Below are 15,480 nucleotides of genomic sequence, written 5' to 3'. Positions count from 1 at the left end.
GAGAATGACCTTTTCAAGAACCTTAGACAGGAATGGGAGCTTAGAGATTGGTCGGTAGTTACTCGGGAGGGTGGGGTCTAAGTTGGGTATTTTCAGGAGGGGCTGGACCACTGCGTGCTTGAAACAGGTTGGAACGGTACCAGTGGCCAGAGAGCTGTTGATTATAGAGAGAATGCTGGGACCGGCTACGTCAAAGACATCTTTCAGGAAAGCAGTGGGGATTATATCAAGAGGGCAGGTTGCAGATGTCATGGAAGAAACAATCTCTATGAGGGAGGGTAGTGTGATGGGTTGGAAACAGACCAAATCAGATGAACAGACCAACGAGACAGCTAGGTCACGTGTGGAGGGGGAAATGTTAATTCTGATGTTCTCAACTTTACTAATAAAATATTTTAAAAATTCTTCGCATTTAGTTAGGGACATATCTAAGGTGGGACTGGGGGCGGGACGAATAACAGAGTTAATAGACCTAAATAGAATGCTGACCAGCACATCACTACTAAGGGGTGGGCTGGTTGCTGGTCAGAACAAGAACGGGAAAGGAAGGGAAGATGCAGGGAGGTTTGTTCTAAAATCTCTGGCTATAGTACTAGCTTGATGAGCAGGTCTTACATAGTGTAGCTTTTAAATACAACCTTGGTGTGTGAAAATGTAGCAATTTTACAGTTAACCCTACTGAAAACAGTTTGAGGCAAGAACCTTTCTGTGCAAAACAACCAAGTCTCTTCCTGTGTGCACAACTCAAGACCCATTTACTGCAATGGAAAAAGGTCAAGATGACTACCGGTATATGAAAATGACTTTGAATTCTGTTGTGAGCAAAAGTGCCAATTGAGTGCTGTAGATACTTGTAAACACAGTACTCAACTATGATAGTCTTAATTCAACCAAACTCCTCCTAGATGCTCACACAGTGGGGGTTACTGTACATTAAACATAGCTCTTGAAGCAACATGTTGATTGGCTGGAATAGTGTAGGCCTATGGCTCGGTCCAAGCAACTTTGTGTTTCACATTTCCAGAGCAGTACAAACAGCGCAGTACAGACAGCTAGAAGGCTGTGAGAAGAAATCACTGAATCTGACAAACGTTAGGATTGGATTAGAATCGTGGAATGCACCTTTAAATGTCTTAAAATGTAATAATAATACCCTAAAATATTTTTCCTCACAATTTTAAACACATTTAAACTGTTCTGCAATCACACAGTGACCATTAAGTGAAACCCAGCCTCCATATCCACTATAATAGACATTTACAAAGAGTCAGACGGCACTTGCATAAAGGTAGGTTTTATTTAGTTCATTTTCAAATGTACTTTTCTGTTTGATTCATTAAAAAAGATACAAAGCTTTAAGATCCTCCAGGTTCACTTCGACACCATTCCACTTGAGGAGAGAGAACATTTAAGTAGCACAGAAACAACAGTATAAGCATCAGTGTTTTAAATTTTATTCAGTGGGAGCATGCTTGAAAATTTTTGCGGAAATATTTACAGCATGGGAGCCCTCAACAGCGTAGCACCCTCAACTGGGATTCATGAGTCGAAAGTTAGTAAAACCTATTAATCAGAAACAGTACGAGCTGAAATACCATGATCAGTCTTATTTACAACATACAAATACACTTGATAAGGCAAATAGTCTTCAGAGAGTGGTGGAAACTCCATTTGAAATAAGTTAATGGTGAGAAAATAAATCCAACAAGCCAGTTTGAGGAAAGTGGGAGTGAAAAGTTGAGAAGGGAAAATGCATCTTGGGAAAGGCATTTTAAACAAGTGTCTAATAATAATCATCACAATTATGCAAATAAACTACAAAAAACACTTTAAAGCAATAAGCATTATGAGGCAAAAATCAATCAACCTAGTGATGAAACGACAAAAAAATAAATTAGAAATGGATAGCTGTGTTAAGTAATTAAATGAGTACCTGACTTCTTTATCTTATTCTTTAGTATGATACCTTCCATAGCTATCAGAAAGCATCAGCTTCCAATAGTAGCAGTCACAGTTATTGATTCCAATACCTCATGTCACCCATCATAGTGTAGTTCTTGATAGCCATCTCAGAAGGTCCAGATTTCTATCCTGAAGAATCTACACAAAAGCTTTTACATCCTGGATATAAACACAAGTCAAAGGACACTTTGAAAAAAAATATACACACCATATCAAATACACATCACGCAGTCCATCTGCATTTCCGCTGCCAGGGGTAAGAAGCACTTGATCTGTGTGAATCAGTGAACGGAATTCCTTCAGATTTGCAGATTTGGTTGAATGATCTTAATGATGCTTTGATTAGGCAACTCAACTGAGTCGTTTATGACTCTGACCGGGTGCTGTCCAGTTGAATTTGTCTTGTGTGTGCCCCGATCGCAGGACTGAGTGAAATGACACAATCTCATTCACGGTTTGAAGTTTGAAACATCACATGAAGGAGCACTCAAGAACTCCAAACAAGCAGAAAACAAAAAAATGATCCAAAAATCATCTGCATCATCATGTTTGGTACAGAGTTAGCTTCTCAGGGTCAGGATATTTCATGGAATGCTCCTAGCAGAAAATTGTAGATTTTTTCACTGATATAATTAAGGCAGTACACCTAAAGAACGCTTTAACATAGTAAAGTGTTCTGACCCCAGAACATGGTTCAGTATAAATGGACGCCAAAAAGGACAATCTTTCTTTTCATTTTTTTTAAACACCAAATTTTTCTTACGAACTATGGGCAGTGGTGTTCACGCCGTCAGATTTTGGCAAGATAATCAAAAAAAATGAAATCCGTAAAGAAAACATATTTCACTGCATGGGTGGTTCCAGCGCAAGTGTCCTACGGGGCTTCATATCCTGTGAGCTTTCACAGGTCCTCTTTGCCCTACAAAACAGAGAATTCCAGATCCTCAAGGGTCTAGAGAGCAACGCTAAGCAGGGATCCTCCCAAATCCTTTGGAGGGTGTGCTCTGTCTCCAGACAGGTGGCAGTGTAAACTACAGGCCTCAAGGGCGGGGCACAGTCTAGTATCTAGGGCACTGACGTGCTCTACTTCTCCATCTCTTACTCTCTATCCCTTGTGAAGAGAGGGGTTCTAGCGAGAAGGGAAGAATTGTGTCCAAGTCCATGGCACAGCCCCCTAAGCTCCTAGGCCCAGAGAGGTGACTCTGTGAGGAGAAAGGAGAGAGGGGGAAGAGTGGGAACTGGGGCGAGTGTCTGTAGAGGTGGCAAGCGTTTATTTGGGTCCTTTGGTCAGGGTGTCGGTCTCAGTGGACTGTCTGCCATCAGTCCATGCCTCTCTAGTGCTCTTGAGGGCCAGCGTTCGCTGCTGGTCCACCACCACGTAGTCCACACGCTCGTCCGACACAGCTGCCCCCATCCCGTTGCTCTTTTTCTGTAGGAGCAGGAGAGAGTAGGGCTCATGTAGTAGCATAATGCAGCTCATTGCCTTCTTCTATAGTTGAAGTATATGGTAAGTGTGTTAGCATTAGCAGACTTTTGTGCAGCAGTCATTGTTTTGATTGTGTTGTGCTTCTAATGCCATTCCAATAGTAACGTATGTAACATACCTTCCGCGGGGGAGTGGATTTTCCAGGGTCCAGATCCAAGTCCAGGTACTCCACCTGCTTATCTCCTTTGAGCGGCACCATTGGGCTGCTGCCTCCATCTGTGTTCATCTGAGCGCTCAGCTTAAGGTTCTAGAATTTTTTTTTATATATAAATAAATGGTGGTGCAGATTAGTTAGACTAGAAGAGCAGGGAGGTCATAAAGGACAAAACCAACTGTTTGCTGGCACACCACTAGTGCTGACTCTAAAAGCTAGAGCTACGTTAATGCTATATTCTACCAACCAGTGTGAGAGGTGGGGTCGCGGTGATGGCATGAGAATATAAGGACAAATGAAATGTTCATTTTCAGAAGAAACAAAAGATATGAATGTGATTATGAGGTCCTGTGATTGTGAGGTTCTTCAGAGTAAGTGAACCTTAAACTAAGGGCATAGTGTGATATTTGACTATGGAGCCATACACTTCTTTACAAAACTGTTTGGATTTCATGCTGGCAGAATTTCCAACCAAAACCGGGTCAGGAATATTGTTTGTAATACCTACAAGAAGGTGTATGAACATGCACTCTTCTGACTTTGAGTTCAGCTTGGAACGTCTTTAACGCAGAATCCTTTGCATCAGAACAAAAAAAAATCAGAGGACCCTTTCTGTGAGAGTGCAATGGGAAGTGATCCTGAGTCTGAGTGGCAGACTTGCATGGTCAATCCCTCACCTCCTCTAGCTGGTCAAGGCCTGACATCTCCCTCTTTATGGGAGTGATGGGCACAGTGCAGTAGAAGGACTCCTCTCTATGGCGCAGGAGACAGACAACAGAGAAGATAGAAACAGAGCAAAGGGATGGGCAAAGTGAAAAAACAGAAAGGGAAAAACAGAGAGGACACAAAGAAGGTCACAGACAATGAAGAAAAGAATGCAAAGTAGAGGGTGAGAAGAGAACAGAGAGAAGAACAACAAACGTGTAGGAACCAGGGAGAGATGAGAAAATACAGCAGGGGAAAACCGAAAGGGCACTGACGAGGCTTAAAGATGAAGGAAAATAAAGAAAGTCACAAGAAACTAAAGCTAACTCAAAAGAAGCAGTCACCAGCGATTCAGGAAATGTAAACCGAAAACAAATGTGGAGCCATTTCATGGTTCTGCTCTCAGACCAAATTTCAATTTGGCTTAATACCATCTGAGATGTTTCATACTGACAAACTGCACGGGGCAACACTTGCATTTCAGTAGCATTATGCATTGGTGTGCTGCACTGTGTCCCGTACTGCATTCTTTGCATTAAAAGGTCTCACAACTGCATTCGTCCAGAGAGCTCAGCCTGATGAGTGGGATCATCAGGACGTATGAACCAACATGAAAAGGGCCCACAGAGGAAAACAATCAAAAACAAAAAAAAGGAAGAAAAGCATGCAAGATGCGTGACATGCTCTCCACAGAAAATGGCTGCTTGTAGCAGAGGAAGATGGGATGCGAGTGATGAAATGACAAAAGAGCAAAAAGGAGAGGAATGAAGAGACATGAAGAGGAGTCCTTCCAGAGGGCTTGTCCACAGGTGCCACGTGCATACTCTTTGGGGTTTTGGTTTTACCCCAGGGAGAAGATGGGCAAGAATGATAAAGAACTTCTATGGGGCGTGAGGAAATAACTGGCACTTCACCTTCCCTGCCATGGAACATTAATCTACCAAAAAGGTGTTTTGCTAGCTGATAAACTGAACACATGTTGATAGGTGTGATGCCACGGTACAATTTACCAAGTGCTGATCATTTATTCTAATTAGATAAAGTACTAGACACACGACAAATTCTTGTAAGCATTTTTTCTGTCCCAGATCCTTCATTACTGAACAGTTACAGTCTGAAAATTAATCACATTCTCAACAACAAAAGGTTTTATCTTCAGTTATGTTACTGATGAAATTATTAAAAAATACATCTTGCTCTTAGGAATCTTGACTAAGTGCCTGAGAGGCAAATGGGGAGTGGTAGAGCTGGATTTACATACTGGTTCATCTGAAGACATACTAGATGTTTGCATGGCTACATAATTCTCATCACACTCCTCGGAATCGGTGCTGGAGGCAGTGCTTTGCACCGATGGGGGTCTTGGAGGCATGGGGAACCTGGAGAAACTGAGCAGCACCACAAGGTTTACACTGCTGCTCACACACTCATATGACCATACAGCACACACACACACACACACACACACACACACAGAAAATATATACACAAAACACACACATGGACACACAAACAGTGCTCAAACATACACAACAGTCATCCCTGCTTCTTTAGTCACTACATTTGCCACAACAACATCATGCACGACATTATCAGACATGGTACTACCGTGATGGGTTAGGTGGTGTCTGTTGAAGTGTCTAGCAGGTTAACACAGTGGTATACAGATAACTGGTTTCCAAGACAAGGGCCAAGACCAGCACTTTGATTGAAAACTGATTTCGGTCCTGGTAACCAGCCCAGTGTTTGCTGTTTATGCCGTATGGTTTAGACATGCCAAGCATAGCCCAACTGCCAGACTGTGTCAGTAAGGCACATGGTTTAAGTGTATTGTCAAGACTTTCCAGTTAGGGGTTTTTCTCATACATACTGATAATATATGATTTTTATATTGAGTAAATACTATTGACAGCTACATATGTATATATATATATATATATATATATATATATATATATATATGAGATACACTGAATACTATGTGAATCTTGTGGTAAACTTTAACCTTGAGGTATACCGTATGAGAGCATTAAATATGTATAATGTTTTTATTATACTGTTGGCCTCATTTCACTGGCACAGGACTGGCACCAAGGCTTTGCCATGTGAGTGGTATTTTGAGGTTTTTTGAGGACTGAATAGACTTACTCCCTGGCGAAGGACCTGGTGACCGGTGAGCGGACGGGCGCTATGAATTCCTCCAACTCCGACAGTGGCTTAATCTCCAAAGGGGCCGGTTTGGCTGTGGGGTTGGGGGAAAGAGGAGGGGGAGGGAGGGAAGACAAAAGACAGCCGTCAGCCATCATTAGACTTCATCTAGATGTCAGTCACCTAGTGTCACCACTATGTCAGTTACCATGGATACCTTCTAACCTGAAGGTTAGAGGCTTGTGTAAGAGGCTGTGTGCATGTGTAACCATTACATGACATACGACGGTTAACCATGAACAAATAACAAACCAGACGGGGCTCACACAGAACACCGCTGTGTGACTCAGTAATTACTCCAAGCTTCAGAACATCAGAACTGGCTGGTCACCTGGGTCTGGCTGTGGTACAGCCTTGCATAATCAACTTGCAATAACTCCTGACAAAATTTCTAATGGATTAACAAGCCGATATTACCTGATTAATATGTAGCATGCTCGAGGATTAACCCAGGGTTGTTAAGGATTTCATGGGCTACTTCAGACCTACTGCAGCTGACTCATGTTCACAACAGGATACCACAAAGCAACTATGAGGAGGACTATATTCATCCGGTGTGGACAGGAAAGCACAGTACATGATATGTGATACATGATAAGTTCTGTTGATATTGTGGCACTAAAACTAAGCTGTGAACACTGATGACAACTTAATTCACCATCTGCAGCATAACTGAGTGTTGCGTGGTCCCGGTGCAATTGTAACACTCTTCATTTCATATTACGTTTAGTAATTGAAAATGTGTCACACAGTTATGCAAGGGACATCAGGGCCACTTCAGCAGGTCTGCATTCCAGTCAATAGAGGGCACACATGCCCTCAGTAGGAGCTCAGCAAGCCTCTTCAAACAGCCATACAACAGTAGACAGGACTGCGGATCCAAAATCGTGGCAGCATAATTGTGAATAACTGATGTTTTCTTTTAATCTCTATTGGCTCAAAAACAAAAACTGAATCTGTCGAATGGCTCATCTGTCTTGACCTGTGTTGCATTTGTTTCATTTGTTGTGTTCCCCACGTTGGACATGCCACAGAAAAGATGACAATGGCACCAGTAAAAATTCAGTCTCTCTCGCTCTCTCTCTCTCTCTCGCTGTGTTAGCTGTAAACTCAGTTGTAGGGGACGTGCTAAACTGCACAGCAGCAAATCAAATATGTGGAAAAGAAGTGGAAATATGTGGAGTGGCCATTCTGACACAGCCAGATAACCGGCCTCTGGCCGTTACTATGAGCCTCCGAGGAGCTCTGCAGCAGAAGCGTTTGACTGACAGTGAAAATGAGAGTGAGATGTTCACTCGCCCGCCCGCTCCCTCCTTCACTCTCTCTCCCTCTTTGCTCCCACATTCACAGGGCCTGATTCAGTCTTCACAGCTGGCCAACAGCAACGCTATGCTGAGAACTCACTCAATCTGGCAACCGAGGCAGAGCCAGCTTTCCCATAGTGCAACAGGGAGGGCTAAAACATGCACCATCTGGTGCTACCACAGAGAGAAAAGACGGAGGAAATAATAAAACCGATAAAAGAGATCCATTTAGACGGGAAAATTGAGTGATAGAAAGAGAAACTGTGAAAAGAGAAAGCAGAGATAATGTAAGAACAGGGCTACAAAGAATAAGATAAGCATTCTAGGGAGACAATATGAGAGAAAAATACAAGCAAGAGGGAAACCAAAATCTGCAGAGAGAGAGAGATGAACACAAAACAAAAACAAAGAAGAAAAATGAGAGGAAAGTGCCAAAAAAACTGGCTAGATTGATACGCATTTCAAAAGCATAGGGAGACATCTGCGTGGGAATACATCTGGCCCCACTCGCCTCAAGTGTGGCAATCGCACAGCTGAGAGGCTTTTGAAAACACGTACACACACAGAGAAACAACCACATCCCTCTTCAGAGTGTTTGCCTTTGATGTGACATGGTGCAAATTGGTACTACGACAAACAGATTCCCAATAACCCTTTAATAGAGAGAGAGAGAGGCAAAACAAAAACCAACAGACTGACAGTTACATAACTGGTGACTTAGCAACGAAGAGAGAGGCAATAAAATATATTAATAAGAGAATCATACCAAGTGTTGGTTTGGAAAAAAAGATTGCAAAGGCAGATCGACGTTTGTGTTCATGAACATGTCCCGCCTTGGCCATTTAAAGAGGACTCAACAAGATCACATTGGTAGCAAATGTTAATAGTGGAGGAGAAAACTCAACATGGCATCCCGTCCTTGACTCCATTGCTTACAGACTGTCACATGCTGCTGAATCCCCAACTTCCTTTCCAGAAAGACTGACTGTAGCTTGACGAAGAGCCGGATGCTACTTTTGTGTGGTTTCAGGAGACAGAACATTACGAATAAAGTTTCGATTTGGAATGTGAAAAAAAAGAGTGTTTTTGAACATGCTGCATGTTATGGTTTGTAAAGGACCTGGCATGGCATCCACTGTATCAGTGCATGGGTCAGAGGTGTGGAGATGAAGTGAATGAGGGAAAACATGAAAAGGGTTAGACTCCCAGTGTTTCCCAAGGCCCACAGTCAATGAGTTTATATGGTCGTGTTAACAACACAAACTAGCAAGTGCAAACCAAATACACCTTGCTTGGTTTCCCAAGTTGGTTTGGTTGTTGTTAGAAAGCAGACTGTGACATAGAGCTCAGTGATTTCTAGTGTCCCACTGAAGATCTTGTTGTGACAGCAGTAAACACATCAGCAGATCTGTTACAGCTACATTGATTATAATTTAGTGTTACAGCTTTGCTTTAGTGTTGCAGTTAGACTTTACTGTTGCAGTTATGCTTTACTGTGGCAGTTTAAAAAAGTCTAAAAGTGAGGCCTTGGAAACAAAAGTTGCATTGTTGTTATTGCAGTGTTGTTATATGCAGTGCTGTTATTGTCTGTTGTTGTGTTGCCCAGCATGCATGACGTTCAGAGTGGTGTTAGATGGACAGTGAGTATGTGTCTGATGGACAGAGAGGATGACAGGTGAGACGGTACAAGAGATTCTGGGTACAACGGCAGGTGTGTGGGTTACCTACCCTTGCGGCGTCTTGGGAATTCACCTATGGTTTGAGAGTCGGTTCGCTCAAGACCGACTGGCTTAGCTCTTATTACCTTAGGGCTCTGACCTGATTGGTGGAAGAAGACTGTTCTCATTACAAAGCTTTGGGACACACACAGAGGGAAAGCCCTCTCAGCACCCTCCCTTGAGCCCCGCCAGTTCCACAAGACATTGGTCCACATGCAGCACCAAAGGACAGGGCTAAGCAGTGCAGCAGCTCCTCTGCTCTTCTGTCCTCCTCCTCCTCCTCCTCCTCCTTTCCCTTTGTTCTTTTCCCCCCTTTTCTCCTTCACATTTAGCTGCAGAGCGGACATGTGGTGCCGTGGTGGCGGCAGCTAGCCTGCATGCATGCATCTCAATTCATGCAGAATCCCTCCCAACACACAAATGTATCCATCCACCCACACACACACACACACACACACACACACACACACACACACACACACACACACACACACACACACACACACACACACACACACACACACACACACACACACACACACACACGAGAGTTGGTATGGTAGCACATGCACACAGGTAGCACTCATTGTGCAAGTAAATGTCCACACCTACAGTAGCAAATAGAGACATTTTAGCTGGCCCTGAGCACTGACAAAAATGACACCTCGCCACCACTGTAGCCACACATAAATCAACATAGATGCAGCAATCACCTTGGCAAAAAAAAGGTGCAGAAGTGTACCATGAGGTTGGAAGAAAGTGTGAGACAGAGACAAAGGCACAAAGCAAGAAAGAGAAATGTCTTATGTTAACTAAGAAACAGGAAATAGACTGCAGCTGAATATAGATGAAGCAGACACAGATGAAGAGTGAGATTCTTCTCTGGAGAAGTACAACATTAAAGAAAGCATACATGAGCTCACTGAAAGGAGCCCAATGTAACCCAGTCTAGCCCAGCTCAGCCCAGCCCATAGGACACTTCCCAAACACATAGAGAGCAGCAGCAATACACACAAAAGAACACACAAACTGGTTGGCTGCTGAGGCCTCATAGAGCATATGACAAACAATCAGCTGGCAGCAAGTGGCATTGTATCTGGCCCATGGTTATAAAAGATTCAGAGTACCCTCAATGTGGGTTATAAGGATTCACTATAGTGCTCAAGAGTTCAGTAGGTTAGTCATTGTACTGCAATAATATTATTGCACTTCTTTTAGGCAAAGGTGCTTACTCCAATGTAAATATAAAGGTATTTTTATCATTTTAGAAGTGTTTGAGCTAAATTATTGGAAGGGTTTGTTGCTTGAGAGCTGATGTTGAGTTAAGATGTCATTTTGGTTAGGCTACCATGATGAAATGGTGATGGAACGTTCTGCCCACGATTTGATTGGGCCCAAGCGCAGCTGCAGCGGCAGCAATGGCTGGCGGCTGCCTCTCTCTCTCTGCTTGTACGAGCTTCAAATAGTGCCCCAGCCCCTTTTAACCAGATTGAAATTCCCCTCGTCAGCCTGGCCATCAAAGAGGCCTTTGACAGGATGGACAATGGGGACAGAGGTGACTGCTCCAGGCAAGCAGTGCAGTCAGGGTCCCTAAGACCCATGGATCTCAGGCCAGGCACAAAAGGCGGCTTTCATGGCGGTGCTGGTCACATGTTAACGGCGAGCAAGGGGCAAAGTGGATATCGAGGCGTTAGTATATGCCAATTCTGGAACTTCATAGGGTTTCAGATAAAGGCGGATTTCAGTTTCTCTGCATATTAGTCTCAGGGGTTTGACTGATTTGAAGGAAGGATCTGAATGGTGATCTGACTGGACTGTCATGTTTGTCAAGAGGGGCAAGTTAGCCTTTAGCATGATGGGCCTCCCAGACGTGTTGAGGGAATGAAGGTTTGAATTGGATTCATAAGCATGGGCCAGCACATGAAAAAAAAGACCAGAGCTCCCAGCACACAAAAGCAAAAGGCTACAGACAATCAAACACAGTCAATCAAATCAATCTGACCTCCCTGACAAAATGAAACACACAAAGCTCAACCAACCTTACACCAGTCAACATACTTCTCACGGTCTGATGCAACAGCATATATATATATATCAAGTGTATGCCTCAACTCTACCACAAACATAGCCACAACACACATCCACTCCTACACACGCACGCACGCACAAAGCGGTCTGCCTCCTGCCTCACCTTTGCGGTCTGGTTTGAGGTTGCGGTCGACAGGGGGTGGCTGCCGGTCCACAGGGGGTGGCTGGCACTCGGCCAGGGGCATGGGTCTTCGTGGGGGCGTCTTGGGGCTGGAGCGGAAGCCCATGTGGGCTGGCGGGGGCACCTGTTTGCCCAGAGATGAGAACTCCGCGGTGCCCGGGGTCATGGGCACGTAGTTGGGCTCCTGGATGGGCTCGGACAGGCTGCCCGAGCGCCGGTGGGAGGGCGAGTTGGCGCTCATGGGTACGTAGTTTTCGTCCACCTCCTCTGTGGAAGTGCTACTAACAGGCATCATGCCTTTGTTTTTCTGTTGTTGGTAATGCACAGAGACAGACAGACAGACAGACAGACAGACAGACAGACAGACAGACAGACAGACAGACAGACAGACAGACAGACACACAGACAGACAGACAGACACAGACACACAGACACACAGACACACAGACACACAGGCAACACACACACACAAGGGACAGCATGTCACATCATCTTTTTTTGTTAAACAAGGGAGAACCACAGGCTGTACCTTACTAGTGCTACCACTAGGAGCAAGAAGTCATGAATTAATGCAGTGATACATTAATTGATTCACTGACTTCACCTGTCTCCCCTTTGGTTTGCATTTTGACCTATCCTGCTTTGATCTGAAGCCTTTAAGCCTATTTGATAAGACAGACTGATGTATCCTCCACCACAAGTGTCCGATATTGAACAGTCACGTATATATACGTGAACATACTCACAGAATGAAAAGAACAGGCAATTCTTGAGAAACTTACAAAGTAATTGCTCAGACTTTCATTGAACTCAAATGAGCCACCTTTGTCTGATGCAAAGGGTCTCGGGATGTCGTAGCAGTCCTGGGATCCACAATCTGTGAAAACATAACAATTAAGGTATGTAGCGGCATAGGTGAAAAACAGGCTAGCCCATCTACGTAATTCTCTCCCAGAGCATACAGTTCCATTGTTCTGAGGGAAATGATTAGTTACAATAAAGATTGTCCAAGCAGTGAATGAAAAATGACTACGTAACGGTGAGCTTTTGAAATAGTAAGGTTAAACACTCAAAAACATTCAGACACTTTAAATACTTGTCAAAAAGTACTGAAAACGAACTGCATCAGTACTTTCAACCACTGACAGAGGGCGCTGTGTAAAATCAACAGCACTATGTAAACTATGGATTTTAGCCTGAGGGTGAAGGTTCAATCCCAGGGCACAGCCTTCTTCACCAGGGAACCAGCAAACTTCTGATGACAAAGCTGCTGTGTCATACTTCATATCATCAGTCTGCTGTGCTGACTAAGCAAACACACTGATTTGAAATCCAGACCAGGAAAAGTCCTGCTACTAGAGATCCTTGGGAGACTGTATTATAGTAAACACCAAGTCACTTAACTAGCTTACGATGTACACCACCATGACAACTCTGGTTAGCAGCAATTGTATATGGTACAGTTCTACATGACAGCTTTTTTTTTTTACTTCAGAAATAAAATGAATGAAATGTGCTTTGACAGAAGACATTCATCATGAACAGTGTTTCATATATTAGATCTCTTGGAAGAACTTCAAATTTTAGACCAACCGCTGCCATAGAGATTAAGTCTATTTTACATCAAAAGTCTTAATACTATATCAGAGTATACATTCCACTGGCATGGCACACAGACTAATTAACACTGGATGTGGAGACTGGAAGTGGACAATAGGTGTCCCCCTCAGGTGAATTACAACTGAATTTGTGCTACTGCGTTCAGACAAATTCAGACTTCTGACTTTAAATGTCTCTTCCACCATTACTCCGACCTCACTTCCTGGACTTCCTCGACACCTACCTTTGCGGAGGCGTGACGAGTCAACGGGACCGATGGTGTTGCTGCGCAGCGCCTTGTTTCCTGCGCTGGTCGGCACGCAGTAGTTCCCGTCCGTCTCAGAGACGGAGCGCGGGACTGCGTAGGTATCTGTGGGCGATCTCTCCGGTGGCCCCCCAGCCGGCATCGTCGCCATGGATGACGAGAGCGAAGGTTTGGGCGGGCGTGGCGGGGGCACCACCTCCCCTCCTCCGAGAGGCTCCTTCCCGCCACCACCTCCTCCTCCCCGCTCCCCGCCTCCTCCACTCATGCTCCAGGGCAGGTAGGAGGAGCAGCCGCTGCCGGGGGTCGGCGGGATGTCATAGCATGTCAAGTTGCGCATCTGGGCCTCCAGTGAGGGCTTGCGGCCCGGCGTGTTGAAGACGTATAGCTCGCCGGCTTCACTCTCCGAGGCCGAGCGCGACGGCGGGGGCATCACCGTGTCCTGGGAGCGGCTGCGTGGCAGCTGGTAGAGCCCGCTGGGGTCGGTAGCTGGGGGCAGGCAGGGGCCGTGGCGCGAGGGCGGGGAGTCGTACAGGGCGGCGGCAGAGGAGGCGGAGGAGGGGTGCGAGAGTGAGTGCGAGTGCGAGTGCGAGTGCGAGTGCGAATGCGATGAGAAGAAGCCGTTGACAGACGTGTGCTTGGCCGACGAGCAAGCGGTCGGGGGGGTGCGGTGCAGAGGCAGGTTGTCGTTGCAGTCAGGCTCTGAGGACGTGGACTTGGAGCAGTCACCATACGACCTGCGAAGACGGAGGATTTGGATGTGAGGAGAGAGGACACATATCAATGGGTGGGGTAGTACATCAAACACTGTTATCCTATGTTCACAATGCTTTCCACTCTAGTAAATAGAGAATGTCTAGCTCCTTCTCAGAAAAGTATCACATTGAAAGGCATTAGAATGTTTCTGCTCGGTCAGGTCCAGAAGGTTCACGCCATCACAATCATGCAGAACACAAGCCTCCTCCAGGTCCAGGCAATGCCATCACCGCACACGTGACGTGTGTCCACATTTGGTTGCGCTGATTGGCTATAGACAGTTAGTACAGTACAAACCTCACACAGGTGCAGTTGTCCAATCATGTGGATTATCTGTGTATGTGTGTTTGTGTGTGTGTGTGTGTGTGTGTGTTAAAGTACATGTGTGAGCACAAGTTTATCATTTTATTTTATCTTCATCTTGTATAGTTGAAATATTCCTGTGTATTGCATGCTTGTATAATACATATTATGTATAGACTATGCCTATCCCCAGTTCTCTCCCTGCAATGGACCAACTGCGTGTGCGTGTAGGTTTGCATGTGTGTGAGTTCATAACTGCACACTGGCGTTCCATGCTTTGCACTCACTGACTGGCGTGGGGGGAGCTCTTGCTCTCACACTCCTCTAGGAGCAGGTACTCCTCATCCCCCTTTGGTGGGGAGGGGGGGCGGGCATGGGGGGCCCCGGAGAAGGGGTGGGGTTCACTGAGCTACACACAACATTAGGGTGGGGTGGGATGGGGGGGGTCATATAGGGGTCAATATAGCAGTGGTAACAGGTTGCAGACAACAGACTGTGATGAAACCAAGAGGACATCTAAAGTACAAGATCACTCATAGTCCAAAAGGGGACATGGATTGATATTATTTTGCAGACGAGTACGGAAAGTGGGCATTCAAAAGAAATAGCAAATAGTCTGAAACGAAGTGACTGATACATTACTAACATTATACTGGAATACATAATTTTCTTATAAAGCCTGTCACCCAGCGCATATGTGGAAAATAGCACCTATGGCTAGCACTGAAATTGCACCCCTGTCCAAACATCTAACACCCATCTTTTAGATAACTTTACCATAATATCACCTAAAAAAGCAGGACCCACAGTACAG

The 15,480-nt window shown here is 44.9% G+C and overlaps 1 protein-coding gene across 7 annotated transcripts in view; it reads right to left on the bottom strand.

The window, feature by feature from the left end:
* Window positions 1-1,274: 1,274 nt before the first annotated feature.
* The window catches only part of gab1 (GRB2-associated binding protein 1), a 64,638-nt gene continuing 50,432 nt past the window's right edge, over window positions 1,275-15,480 (bottom strand). For 5 of the 7 annotated variants that reach the window (XM_012818903.3, XM_031560231.2, XM_031560232.2 and 2 more), the window contains 8 exons: window positions 13,590-14,344; window positions 12,529-12,623; window positions 11,729-12,053; window positions 9,548-9,637; window positions 6,456-6,549; window positions 5,569-5,695; window positions 3,567-3,695; window positions 1,275-3,391 (listed from right to left, as the gene is read on the bottom strand). In XM_012818903.3, coding sequence (XP_012674357.2) covers window positions 3,233-3,391; window positions 3,567-3,695; window positions 5,569-5,695; window positions 6,456-6,549; window positions 9,548-9,637; window positions 11,729-12,053; window positions 12,529-12,623; window positions 13,590-14,344 — 1,774 coding nt within the window. In that variant the 3' untranslated portion in view covers window positions 1,275-3,232. Of the gene's footprint in view, window positions 3,392-3,566; window positions 3,696-4,279; window positions 4,356-5,568; window positions 5,696-6,455; window positions 6,550-9,547; window positions 9,638-11,728; window positions 12,054-12,528; window positions 12,624-13,589; window positions 14,345-15,480 lie in introns of all 7 variants that reach the window. The other 2 variants (XM_031560227.2, XM_031560228.2) reach the window with 2 other exon arrangements.

Source organism: Clupea harengus, chromosome 22 (genome assembly GCF_900700415.2).
Source record: "Clupea harengus chromosome 22, Ch_v2.0.2, whole genome shotgun sequence".
Taxonomy (NCBI): Eukaryota; Metazoa; Chordata; class Actinopteri; order Clupeiformes; family Clupeidae; genus Clupea; species Clupea harengus.
Note: the sequence above shows the minus strand (reverse complement) of the source record. Positions and strands in the feature narration are given on the sequence as shown.